Consider the following 14,484-nt stretch of genomic DNA (forward strand, 5'->3'; position numbering starts at 1 on the left):
GTCCAGTCTCATCCACCAGAACACAGGCACCAGTCTCATCCACCAGAACACAGGCACCAGTCCCCTCCACCAGGAAGCCTACATAAGCCACTGAACCAACTTTAGCCACTGGGGGCACACACCAAAAACAAAGGGAACTACGAACCTGCAGCCTGCGCAAAGGAGACCCCAAACACAGTAAGTTAAGCAAAACGAGAAGACAGAAAAACACACAAGATGAAGGAGCAAGGTAAAAACCCACCAGACCAAATAAATGAAGAGGAAACAGGAAGTCTACATGAAAAAGAATTCAGAGTAATGATAGTGAAGTTGATCCAAAATCTTGGAAATAGAATGGAGAAAAATGTAAGAAATGTTTGACAAGGATCTGAAAGAACTATAGAGCAAACAATGATGAACAACACAGTAAATAAAATTAAAAATTCTCCACAAGGAATCAATAGCAGAATAACTGAGGCAGAAGAACAGATAAATGACCTGGAAGATAAAATAGTGGAAATAACTACCACACAGCAGAATAAACAAAAAAGAATGAAAAACATTGAGGACAGTCTCAGAGACATGTGGAACAACATTAAATGCACCAACATTCGAATTATACAGGTTCCAGAAGAAGAAGAGAAAAAGAAAGGGACTGAGAAAATATTTGAAGATATTATAGTTGAACACTTCCCTAATACAGGAAAGGAAATAGTCAATCAAGTCCAGGAAGCACAGAGAGCCCCATACAGGATAAATCCAAAGAAAAACACACCAAGACACATGTTAATCAAAGTATCAAAAATTAAATACAAAGAAAAAATATTAAAACCAAAAAGGGAAAAGCAATAAATAACATACAAGGGAATCCCCATGAGGGTAATAGCTGATCTTTCAGCAGAAACTCTGCAAGCCAGAAGGGACTGGCAGGACATATTTAAAGTGCTGAAAGGGAAAAAGCCTACAACCAAGATTACTCTACCCAGCAAGGATCTCATTCAATTCGACGGAGAAATTAAAACCTTTACAGACAAGCAAAAGCTAAGAGAATTCAGCACCACCAAACCGGCTTTACAACAGATGCTAAAGGAACTTCTCTAGGCAGGAAACACAAGAGAAGGAAAAGAACTACAACAACAAACCCAAAACAATTAAGAAAATGGTAATGGGAACATAAATATCGATAACTACCTTAAATGTAAATGGACTGAATGCTCCAACCAAAAGACATAGACTGGCTGAATGGATACAAAAACAAGACCCGTATATATATGCTGTCTACAAGAGATCCACTTAAGACCTACGGACACATACAGACTGAAAATGAGGGGATGGAAAAAGATAGCCGATGCAAGTGTAAATCAAAAGAAAGCTGGAGTAGCAATTCTCATATCAGACAAAATAGACTTTAAAATAAAGACTATTACAAGAAACAAAGAAGGACACTACGTAATGATCAAGGGATCAATCCAAGAAGAAGATATAACAATTGTAAATATTTATGCACCCAATATAGGAGTACCTCAATAGAGAAGGCAAATGCTAACAGCCATAAAAGGGGAAATCGACAGCAACACAATCATAGTAGGGGACTCTCACACCCCACTTTCACGATTGGACAGATTATCCAAAATGAAAATAAATAAGGAAACAAAAGCTTTAAATGATACATTAAAGCAGAGGGACTTAATTGATATTTATAGGACATTCCATCCAAAAACAATAGAATACACTTTCCTCTCAAGTGCTCATCAAACATTCTCCAGGATACATCATAACTTGGGTCATATATCAAGCCTCGGTAAATTTAAAAAAACTGAAATCATACCCAGAATCTTTTCCAAGCACAACGCTATGAGACTAGATATCAATAACAGGAAAAAAAATCTGTAAAAAATACAAACACATGGAGGCTAAACAATAAACTACTAAATAACCAAGATCACTGAAGTAAACAATGAGGAAATCAAAAAATACCAAGAAAAAAATGAAAATGAAAACACGATGACCCAAAACCTATAGGATGCAGCAAAAGCAGTCCTAAGAGGGAAGGTTATAGCAACACAATCTTACCTCAAGAAAAAAGAAACATCTCAAATAAACAACCTAACCTTACATCTAAGGCAATCAGAGAAAGAAGAACAAACATCCCCAAAGTTAGAAGAAGGAAAGAAATCATAAACACCAGTAAAGAATATGCAAAAAATACAAAGGATCATGAGAGATTACTACAAGCAACTATATGCCAATAAAATGGACAACGTGGAAGAAATGGACTCATTCTTAGAAAAGCACAACCTTCCAATACTGAACCAGGAAGACACAGAAAATATAAACAGACCAATAACAAGCACTGAAATTGAAACTGTGATTAAAAATCTTCCAACAAACAAAAGCCAAGGACCAGACGGATTCACAGGCGAATACTATCAAACATTTAAAGAAGGGGTAACACCTATCCTTCTCAAACTCTTCCAAAATATAGCAGAGGGAGAAACACTTCCAAACTCATTCTACGAGGCCACCATCACCCTGATATCAAAACCAAAGATGTCACAAAGAAAGAAAACTACAGGCCAATATCACTGATGAAGATAGATGCAAAAATCCTCAACAAAATACTAGCAAACAGAAACCAACAACACATTGAAAGGATCATACACCATGATCAAGTGGGGTTTAACCCCAGAATGCAAGGATTCTTCAATATACACAAATAAAGTGATACCCCATATTAACAAATTGAAGGAGAAAAACCATATGTTCATCTCAATAAATGCAGAAAAAGCTTTTGACAAAATTCAACACCAATTAATGATAAAAACCCTCCAGAAAGTAGGCATAGAGGGAACTTACCTTAACGTAATAAAGGCCATATATGATAAACCCACAGCCAACATCGTTCTCAATGGTAAAAAACTGAAGCCATTTCCTCTAAGATCAGGAACAAGACAGGGTTGTCCACTCTCACTACTATTATTCAACATAGTTTTGGAAATTTTAGCCACAGCCATCAGAGAAGAAAAAGAAATAAAAGAAATCTAAATTGGAAAAGAAAAACTAAAGCTGTCACTGTCTGCAGACGACATGATTCTATACATAGAGAATCCTAAAGAGGCTACTAGAAAACTACTAGAGCTAATCAATGAATTTTGTAAAGTAGCAGGACACAAAATTAATGCATAGAAATCTCTTGTTCCTATACACTAATGATGAAAAATCTGAGAGAAATTAAGGAAACACTTCCATTTACCATTGCAACAAACAGAATAACATACCTAGGAATAAACTTACCTAAGGAGACAAAAGACCTGTATGCAAAAAACAATAAGGCACTGATGAAAGAAATTAAAGATGATACAAAGAGATGGAGAGATATACCATGTTCTTGGATTGGAAGAACCAACATTGTGAAAATGACTATACTTCCCAAAGTGATCTACAGATTCAATGCAATCCCTATCAAACTACCAATGGCATTTTTCACAGAAATAGAACAAAAAAATTGCACCATTTGTATGGAAACACAAAACACCCCAAGTAGACAAAGCAATCTTGAGAAAGAAAAATGGAGCTGGAGGAATCTGCCTCCCAGACTTCAGACTATACTACAAAGCTACAGTAATCAAGACAGTATGGTACTGGCACAAAAACAGAAATATAGATCAATGGAACAGGATAGAAAGCCCAGAGATAAACCCATGCACATATTGTCACCTTATTTTTGATAAAGGAGGCAAGAATATACAATGGAGAAAAGACAGCCTGTTCAATAAGTGGTGATGGGAAAACTGGACAGCTACATGTAAAAGAATGAAATTAGAAAACTCCCTAACACCAGGAACAAAAATAAACTCAAAATAGATTAAAGACGTAAATATAAGGCCAGACACTGTAAACCTCTTAGAGGAAAACATAGGTAGAACACTCTACGACATAAATTACAGAAAGATCCGTTTTGACCCACCTCCTAGAGAAATGGAAATTAAAAAAAATAAAATAAATAATTGGGACCTAATGAAACTTAAAAGCTTTTGCACAGCAAAGGAAACCATAAACCAGACGAAAAGACCACCCTCAGAATCGGAGAAAATATTTACAAATGAAGCAACTGACAAAGGATTAATCTCCAAAATTTACAAGCAGCTCATGCAGCTCAATATCAAAAAAACAAACAACCGTATCCAAAAATGGGCAGAAGACCTAAATTGACATTTCTCCAAAGAAGATATACAGACTGCCAACAAACACACGAAAGGATTCTCAATATCACTAACCATTAGAGAAATGCAAATCAAAACCAGAATTAGGTATCACCTCACACCTGTCAAAATGGCCATCATCAAAACATCTACAAACAATAAATGCTGGAGAGGGTGTGGAGAAAAGGGAACCCTCATGCACTGTTGGTGGGAATGTGAATTGATACAGCCACTATAGAGAACAGTATGCAGGTTCCTTAAAAAACTAAAAATAGAGCTACCATACGACCCAGCGATCACACTACTGGGCATATACCCTGAGAAAACCATCATTCAAAAAGAGTCACGTACCACAATGTTCACTGCAGCTCTATTTACAGTAGCCAGGACACGGAAGCAACCTAAGTGTCCATCAACAGACGAATGGATAAAGAAGATGTGGCATATATATACAATAGAATATTACTCAGCCATAAAAAGAAACGAAATTGAGTTATTTGTAGTGAGGTGGATGGACCTAGAGTCTCTCCTATAGAGTGAAGTAAGTCAGAAAGAGAAAAACAAATATGGTATGCTAACACATATATATGGAATCTAAAAAATAAATCGTTCTGAAGAACCTAGGTCAGGACAGGAATAAAGATGCAGACGTAGAGCACGGACTTGAGGACATGGGGAGGGGGATGGGTAAGCTGGGCCGAAGTGAGAGAGTGGCATGGACTTATATGTAATATCAAATGTAAAACAGATAGCTAGTGGGAAGCAGCCACATCTCAAAGGTAGATCAGCTCAGTGCTTTGTGACCACCTACAGGGGTGGGATAGGGAGGGTGGGAGGGAGACGCAAGAGGGAGGAGATATGGGGATATATGTATATGTATAGCTGATTCACTTTGTTATAAAGCAGAAACTAACACATCATTGTAAACAATTATACTCCAATAAAGATGTTAAAAAAAAATGAGCACAGGGTAGATAGAGTTTTTATGACTTGTCAGGATTGAAATGCTTTAGCTGTACTCTGAGAGAACACTTGTATGAGCCCTGCATACTGTACGTATGGCTTTCAGGAGGGTTATTTGTAGATCATCTCAATGAACTTTTTAAGCATCTGCATGAAAATCACAATTAAAGCAAGGAAAATGCTGATAAAAAACACATCAACATTCCTTTAGCTTCAAGGAAATGTCGTGATATCTAGTCATTAACTGTGCAATCTGCCCTCAGACTTTCTTCTGCCTTAGTACGCTAAACAGAAAAAGGTCTTCTGAGAACAATGTTTTTTAATTCTTCATGCTTTGCTGCTCTACTGTGAAGTCCTAATTCCTGTGAATCCAAACACTCATTAACTCTCAAGAACTGCTATTAGCTATCTGAAGTCAAATGAATGTAAAGGGGAAAAAAGGGGCAAAGTTTAATTTCAAACAAATAAAAGGGTTTTTGTTATATTGTTAAGGCTGTGTGTATTGGGTTTCTATTTGCTTGTTTGGCTATCGATAGAACAAATAGAGGTTAACTGTTTTTTTTTTTTTTTTTTTTTGCGGTACGCGGGCCTCTCACTGTTGTGGCCTCTCCCGTTGCGGAGCACAGGCTCCGGACGCGCAGGCTCAGCGGCCATGGCTCACGGGCCCAGCCGCTCCGCGGCATGTGGGATCTTCCCGAACCGGGACACGAACCCGTGTTCCCTGAATCAGCAGGCGGACTCTCAACCACTGCGCCACCAGGGAAGCCCGATTAACTTTTTCAAAGTAATCACAATTTTATTTTCCAATCAAAGACTGCATTAGTATCCGTCCTCATTATTTCCATTTTTTTCTGATTTTTCTAAATCTTAAATTATCTTGTTTCTATAACATACTGTTGCTTTTGTTTTAGAAAGACAGAGGGAGGAAGGAAGGAAGCTGGAGTTCATTGACATTTTCTAGTTTGAATTCTTCATGTCTTTTCAATTTGAAGAACTCAAGGTAATGTGGTATCTCCCATTTTAATTTCATTTTTAATAACGGTCCAAGTGTTCTAGCTGTATGTACTATCGTCTATATCAAAAAAGAGTATGCCCCTGTAATATTTACTTCACTTTCTTTATTCTTTCTATAGGGAACATTTAAGATGACCTTCAGTTGTTCTCTATCTCACTGATAAAATTACTTTTGCACAAAAGCAACTTTCAAAAAGTATGGCCTCATCATAACAGATTAACATGATTCTGTAGGCTCCTTTTAAATCACATGACATTTACATCAGTCTTCATTTACAAGATCACGTAAAGGTTACCTTGTACCCTCATTTTTGTCTTTGTCCAAAACAGAATAGAATACAATTTTCCTATTTATAAGTTGATAGAAAACCTGACTTAATCCCATTACTACACTGTAATCTGCCACATATGTGGCAAAAAGTAAAAGCCCGTAATATAGAAAAATCTTATTAAGCTATAAAAGTGGGGGAATGTAAAAATTCAGCCAACATCTTAGTAAAAGTACTATAGGAAAAACTATTCTAATTGACTGCTATTCTAAATTTTTGTCACAAGACAGAATTGCCAGCAGGTGTTTGTGTGTGTGTGTGTGTATGTGTGTGTGTTTATGTTATAGTTGCTGATTTAAACATTTATAACATCTACTCAAAAATTAAAATTCATTTCTAGACTTCTTCAATAGTACTAGAAACTGATGAACATATATGCATTGGGCAAATTAAATAATATTAATTTCATATTACTATTTTACAATATAAATTAAAAGCCAATATTATGAAAACTTTGTGATTGCTGAAGCACATTTTGTGAAAAATGTAACTGCACCCAATTTAGAGAATTTCAGGTTTGAAATGGTAATGCAAAGCAAAACAGAAAAGAAAAAAATGTAGTTCTTAAGGAATGTTTACCATACATTTTACCTGATTTTTCCAAACACACTGGAGTCAATTCTACATGCTTCTGTAGAAACATATGCACTTACCCACCACCACTGCCCCCCAATCATCACCACTAGGGAAGAAATGCTAATCTGAACTGAAAGATTCTAGGCCACTGATTGAACAATGTGACTGAGTGGACAGAGCCACTGTGAGTGTGAAAGTCACCACACACTCTTTTTATGTGGCTGCAGTAACTGAAGAGTTAGGTTTAAATTTCACAGGTCTCTTAAATCTCAAATTGATCAAAGGGTGATGCATTAACCTTAGTCCCTGAACTAAAACACAGTATTCCAACTTATTTTACCAGGGATTTCTGTAATGGGGCTTAGAAGATAAGCTCAGCTAATATAGTGGCATTTCATGTTCCTTTGCCAGTATTTCCTGTATAATTATTAAATTATGCTATAGGAGAGGTGAGTGTGTTTTGGAACAAGGCTTGATACTCATGGTTCCACCTGCCAAATGCTTCTCAGCCTTTTTCATGCTGCAGACACAAAGAAAATTACAAATATAATATTTATATAATTATATACTTAATAAACATATAAATATTATATAATACTTGTATATTATGATGTTATATTATATTACATTATACATATTATATTCCCTGAGGGAAATTAGAGGGATAAGAGTGCCTGTATTGAGTTTGGTGAGTAAAAAGAAAAATTATATTGCCTAAATATTACATAAAGGTAAAAAGTATACACACAAAGTATTGAGGAAAAGAACAGTATTGAATTTTGTACAAATATTGTATAATATTCCTCACTGGAACTTCAAGGGCTGGATGTCACTCACTGTACTTGCCAGCTGCAGAGATAATATTATAAATAAAGCACTTTCCAACATTTTCATAAGAAAATTAGGTTGCTTGTGTAAAAATCACTTTTCTATCAGGTTTTATGCTTTAGATGACTATACACAATTCCTAACCAAGATGTTTTCACCATAATCTCCTCAAAAATCTTGGTAGTTTCCACTGATGTGAATTTTATTTCAAACAAGCAGATGATCAGAAATGTTAAAACATGTCTTTTACAACCATTCAAATTTTACAACCATTGACATTGTCACTAAGAGTAATTGTAAACTTCCTGTGATAATGCAAAAATATTTCAAATCCAATCAGAAATTTAAAGTCAAACGTTCTGAGATAGTGATGAGGCTCTAATGTAGAACAGGCATGCATTGTTCAACAACAGATCAGGATATCAGTGGGCGCAAACATCAGCCACTATGAGTGGATGCAGAGACTAAGTATATGAGAAGACACACTTGGGCCACTGCCTGAGGCTGCGCCTCCCAGGAGCCCCTGCCCAGCCACCCGCAGCCCTCTTTTCCCACCGCTGGCCGCACCTTGGGCTGAGATCTGAGCTCCTTGGGCACCTGGACCACGAACTCCTCTGGCAGCTCCACGGGGCCCTTGTCCACGATGAGCAGTGGCGCGCTCCGCAGCTGGCTGCTGAAGGAGATGTCTGGGAGGTAGAGCGCCTCCTGGGCTGCGCTCAGCATGTCGCAGTGGAGCAGCAAGGGCTGGATGTCGCTCACTGTGCTTGCCACCTGCGGGGACCGCAGGGCGCACCATCAGACTCCGCTCAGCTCAGGCCGGCCTCAGAGGAGCCCTGCTAGGGGCTATTCCCAGGCTGCTCTCTGCTGCAGGCCATAGGCCCAGGACTCCACCACCCCAGGCCCCACAGACAACCCTGGAGCTGAGGACATCGTATCTCCTAGTCGCTAGTGTGATACTGACTGTATAACTCTGTCCTAGTTAATCACAATCTTAAGTAAGCAAAAAACCTCATCCTAATTCCTAACAATAATTTAAAAATTAAATATAATTATTGAAAGCAGAGAGAGCTACCTGAAAAACTATAAAGATTATTTATATTTGTTAAAGATTCACAGCATTCTGTTATAATTTATGGGCACTAATATCTGTGTCAATAAAAATACTGGTTATTGAACTAAATATTTACACATGAAAAGCTTGATAAAGTAATGGGTGAAGAAAGTTTCAGAGAGGTTTTCTTTTTATTAGTTTCGTTTGCTGTACTGTTACACTTACATGGATTGTTTTATATTTATTTATATGTTTCGGGTCACTTAACCTTTTTGGAAAGATGCTATATTAAGGTCTGTGATGGACATTAGGGTGAAAAGGATATACATACATTTTTGCCATTTACATACACAGTGATTTTACTGACAAATGGTACATATTACATAAATGAATAAATATGGAAGACCAAGACAATAATGAAAAAATAAAATTGCACAAACATGACTATTTTTTAATATTCACAAAACAGTCATACATTATACGATATGAAAAACAGAACAATATAAGTACAGGATTTTGTTTTTTTGGTGAATTGGTACAGATACATATTCCTCTACACTAATTGCAACTAGTGTAATAAATAGGAGTGATAATGAAAATGTTTCTATTAACAGAAAGAAAAAGACTTTACAAGGAAGAAGATTTTGCTTTACATAATTATTTTTAACATTATAACATGCATATTAAAAACATGATAATAATGCTATAGGGCTACCATTCAATAGTCAGGAGAGAAACTAAGAAATTCGATAAAGCAAGAGAACTTTAGATCATCTTTCTAACACGGGAAGTTTATAAAGTACCGCTACAATTTCTTGATATATAAAATATTTGCAAATTAAGAGTGAAAAACATGTTCTCCTCCAAATCACAACAAATGATACAGCTCTTATAGAAAATAAAAATTATATTAAGAAATCTGTCAAACAATCCATCTACAATGAAAAAGTTTAGAATATAACTTTAAGGCATCACCCTTAAACAACATTTTTATTTAAACTCATTATAAAGTGTACTAAAATATCTAGGCAAGAGGTAATCTGAGTGCTATTTTGATAGTTCATGTGAATGAAAAGGTGTCAAAGAAGGAAACAAGTTTTAAGACCAAAAAAACTGTGAAAATTAAAATCTCTAAATAATTACCTCCAGTGGCATCTTTTCTGATCTTTTAACTTCCAAAATATCATTCTCTTTGTTATCCAAAATGACAATGTGTCTAATTTTTTATTATTTTTACATGAATATATGCAGGTATGTTTTTGCTAACACCTTTTTTACTGCTCTATGGAAGGAAATTAGGAAAAGATTATAAAGCTATTATTTATCTTGCAAGCTTCAGTTATAATAAAGTTGAAAGATTTCACCCTCAGCCAAATTAACATATAAGGACATTCGGAGTGATGGAACATGCATTTACTTGTTCATTCATTCAACAAATATGCTTTGATTTCCCATTATATGCCAGGTCCTTTTCTAAGTGCTCGAGATTTTGGTGAACAAAACAGATAACATACCTACTTTAATGAATCACCCATTCTTGTGCGGGAGATGGAGAATAATGCAAATACATAAATAATTTTAATACAATATAGATATGAGTAAACCATAGAAAGTTTAAGTAGGGTAATATGTAAAGGCTACTCTGTTTAGGTTTTTATGGAAGACATATCTATGGGAGTAAAATTTAAACTGAGATATCAAAATATTGGTAGTTGCTAGTCATACAAAACTCAGGAGTAAAGAGCATTGCAGCCTGCTGCAAAGGCCTCAGGCTGGAACCACCTTGGTCTGATCAAGAAATTGCACAATGGCCAATGAAGCTGTATATAGTGGACTGGGAGAAGAGTAATCTGGAATGAGATCAGAAAGGTAAGTAACAGCCAGATCATGGGCTTTGTAAACCTGGGTAAGGCTTTTAGTTTGGGGACAATCAACCATCTGTTTAAGATACTGAATAAAGCTCCTGGGAAAAAAAGACTAGGGCAGGATAGGGAAAAAGACATAGGAATAATGACCTCTACTGAATTAGAGATTATTTCAGGAAAGGTCAATTGCTAGAGTAGGCAGAGAATTATAATTGATTTAAAATGTATAGAGTGGAATCACCATCAGTTGAAAAATATAATAGTGCCTGCATTAAATGAAAGAATCTCAGCTTAAACAAGAAATAGACAAAAATGTTTGAACTATAACCAGAAAGCAAAGTCTAGGGACCTAGAAAGAATAAATCTGGATCAAAGAACAAAATAATTCCATGTGGTAAGACTGAGGAAAATAAAAATACCAGGAAGTTAAGTAGACTTTTACTCATAAGTTAAAGGAGATGAGACTCCAAGGTGTTCCATGAAGCTGGATTATCTTATATGTCTATAGATCAGCCTCTCCTTTAAACTGACCATCTCTATTAAAGGAAACCAGAGTCACAGACCACTGGAAGCAAAAGTGGAGGGGACGTTACACTGCCCACATGGAGAAGGCTTGTTAGAACAGAGCCAAAATCTTAATTTTTGTTTTAAAAAATATTGTATATGTTATACTTAAGGTATTATATAAATTCTGGGGAAATACTTACTCAAGTATAAATATAAATCTAATTTTTCTTCCTGAAGCTATTATAAAAATAAATCTTCAAGATAAACATCACTGTTGTAAGTCTGGTATTCCATTAAAAGCACTGAATCTCAAGTCTGGAAAGAATTATTCAACTCACACAATAGATAACCCTTAGAGAATCCCTGCTAAAAATCTCCAAGTTTCACACAAGGAGACAGTGATCACAAACTCACTCTGTTCTTGGGCCACCCAATCCCATTTGAAGCAGCAGGTTCTTCCTCATGTTGAAAAAGGTGTGATATCTATACTCTGGCTTCTCCATCCACTTGTCTAAATTTGATACAAATGGGCTATGTGCAAAACATATCAAGCTACTCCTAGAAGGCATTTGTCTTCAGATATCTGAAGATAGCCTTCACATCCTGAATGTCTCTTTTCTTCTCCAGATTCATAAGGGAAAGGTTTTTTTCAAATTAACTATGAAAAAATACCCCACAATGTTGTAACATTATCTGTACTTGGAAGGTATCCCTCTTATGCTCCACACCCATCTCTACTTGAGACCACATTTTCAAACTTTGTTGTATGTAATTTTAGGATGTCTCAAAGGTAATTTTGGTTCCAGGGCAGGAAGTAACGATGAGGCCAATACATCTTGTTCTTCTTTCTTTCTATCCTTCTTCAAAGAGAGAAAAACTTCATTCTTAACTTCTTTAAAAATTACATATCTGATTCAGATTTCATTTTTTTAAAAGAGGGACACACTAATTTTTTTAAAATGTGAGTTGCTTTTATCATTAATAATATTAAAAGTTCATCATAAGTAATGTAAATTATTGCCATACTTAAATTGTCCACATAATTAATTCATATTCAGATATTTTTACTATTTAAACACTTTGATTCTGCTTTCCTAGTGGGCAAGAATGAAATATAAACATTAATATTTCACAACCTACTGAAATGATCAAAATATTTCCACTATGTTTAAGTGTAGTCTCCAAACATCAAAGGCCATCAGAGTATCAAAGTTCCTGAATATTGGCTGTGGGTAAATATGAGGCAAGAAGAAAAGGAAAAATAATGAGCATGTAAGAGGTAAAGTATTCATGATGGTGGTACCAGAGTTTTCATATTATCTGTGGAGCTTATAATTGAAATAAATATTAAAATATCAGATTTCAATAATATATGCCTTCAGAGATCAAAACTGATTTATAATTAATAAAAATACTAAATAAGCATAGTTTCTAACCAATTTCAACTGCTTCTATTTTCTTGTTCACCTTAGGTGAGTAGCGATGTAATTCAATTATTCAGCTTCTTCCTCCAAACATCTATTGATCATAATAGGAGCCTGGAATCTAGACATAGCAATGGGCTGCAGTACTAAGATGTTTCTAAGGAGAGAGAAATGCTTACAACAAGACCTCATCAGAGTGTTATTTATCAGAGTTACATGTGATTTAACATTCATATTCACGAGTCATTCGTCTTTGTGTTTTGGGGTAATAGTTTACCATATCTTTTTAATAATTAGCTAATTATGAGCCTTACAGGGTTTAACTGTACTGTAATGTATGTACTGTAATTATAGCTATGATCCTAACCTACATATTCAATTCTGCCTTTCACTATTATCTCTTGAATACAAAACTTATTCTCTATATGTACCTGCCAAATCCTTTGTTCAAATTATCCTTCTTAACAGGAAATTCTTTCCCCTACTGCTCAGGCTTTCCAAATGACATTCCCGGTATCATGCTTCCCATGATTATTCTAAACTATTCACTATGTATATAATCAGCACCAAATTTCACACTATTTCCCTTCTGTTCTCTACTAAAATCTAAAATTTTATATCTACTTTTAAATTAAAATTTAAATCTTCTAAACATTTAAAATCTTGATTTCCTTTTTATTTCCAAGGTTTAAGCAAATACAATACTGCTTTCCTTAAATCAAACTTTACAAACTTTACTTCTTTTGTTTTCTTCTTTTGTTTCTAGCTCATTCTCCTATACGCTGATTTGGTTGGTTTATTTCTAATTTAAATCACAGGTCTACAAAATAAGGCAATTCTCAGTAGGTTATTAAAATGCCTTTGGAAGAAGTCTCCATGAGCTGGTTAAGGAATTTTGATTTGAGTTTCTCTTCTAACAACTATTTGAAATGTCACTGCATCATTAGATTGACGGTTCCAAGTATATTTGTTCATCTTAAAATTACTGAGCCTACTACCCATGATTCAAGGGATTGTTGTGAGTATTCGCTGAGCTATTGTGTGCAAAAGTGTTCAGCTAACCGCAAAGTGCTACATAAATGCTAGAAATCATATTGAAATACTTATAACAACAAATGATTGATACAGAATATCTAATCCAATTCAGTCCCATATCTATAACTATATCTATTTATGTATAGAGAGAGGGAGGAAGGGGTGGGAGGAAGCAGGAGGGAAAAGAGAGAGAAAGGGAGACAGACTACTGCTTTCATTTCTTTTCTTATAAGTAAAGGTCATTTTCCAATTCTGCTTCCTTTTGCATACCTGAAAGGCTCTACCTTTCTCCCAGCACCTTCATTTTGGCCATATAAATAAATTACTACTCTCCTGATTTCTCCCTAGAAGTGCATGTGAACAGCTGCAAAATTCCTTTCTAGGCTGGGTAGTAATCTCTAACAACTGTCATAAAAGTTCCAATTCAAGCACCTGACTAAGGATGCCACCAAATAGAAATTACATCATGGAAGTTCTAACACAGAGAAAAATCTGACTTAATTCTGGGTCTTACAAGAAAATGGCTCCGAAGTGATGAATTGTCTACCTATGTATGATGAAGCAACCTTCATAGTATACGCGAATATTATTCAATTTAACTCAACAGACTCCTTCTCTGGGCTGAACTGTTTTATGAAGCGTTGGTATGTCCCGTGCGGGCAAGCAATTTTCCCTTCAGACTGGGTTCCTCGCTCTCCTTTTCTACAACAT

The 14,484-nt window shown here is 35.6% G+C and overlaps 1 protein-coding gene across 5 annotated transcripts in view; it reads right to left on the bottom strand.

Moving 5' to 3' along the window:
- ADGRL3 (adhesion G protein-coupled receptor L3) overlaps window positions 1-14,484 on the bottom strand; it is an 872,689-nt gene that overhangs the window by 551,104 nt on the left and 307,101 nt on the right. For all 5 annotated transcript variants that reach the window (XM_060012458.1, XM_060012453.1, XM_060012455.1 and 2 more), the window contains one exon: window positions 8,459-8,662. In XM_060012458.1, the coding sequence (XP_059868441.1) occupies window positions 8,459-8,662 (204 nt within the window). The remainder of the gene's footprint in view (window positions 1-8,458; window positions 8,663-14,484) is intronic.

The sequence above is a fragment of the Delphinus delphis genome, chromosome 5 (assembly GCF_949987515.2).
Source record: "Delphinus delphis chromosome 5, mDelDel1.2, whole genome shotgun sequence".
NCBI lineage: Eukaryota > Metazoa > Chordata > Mammalia > Artiodactyla > Delphinidae > Delphinus > Delphinus delphis.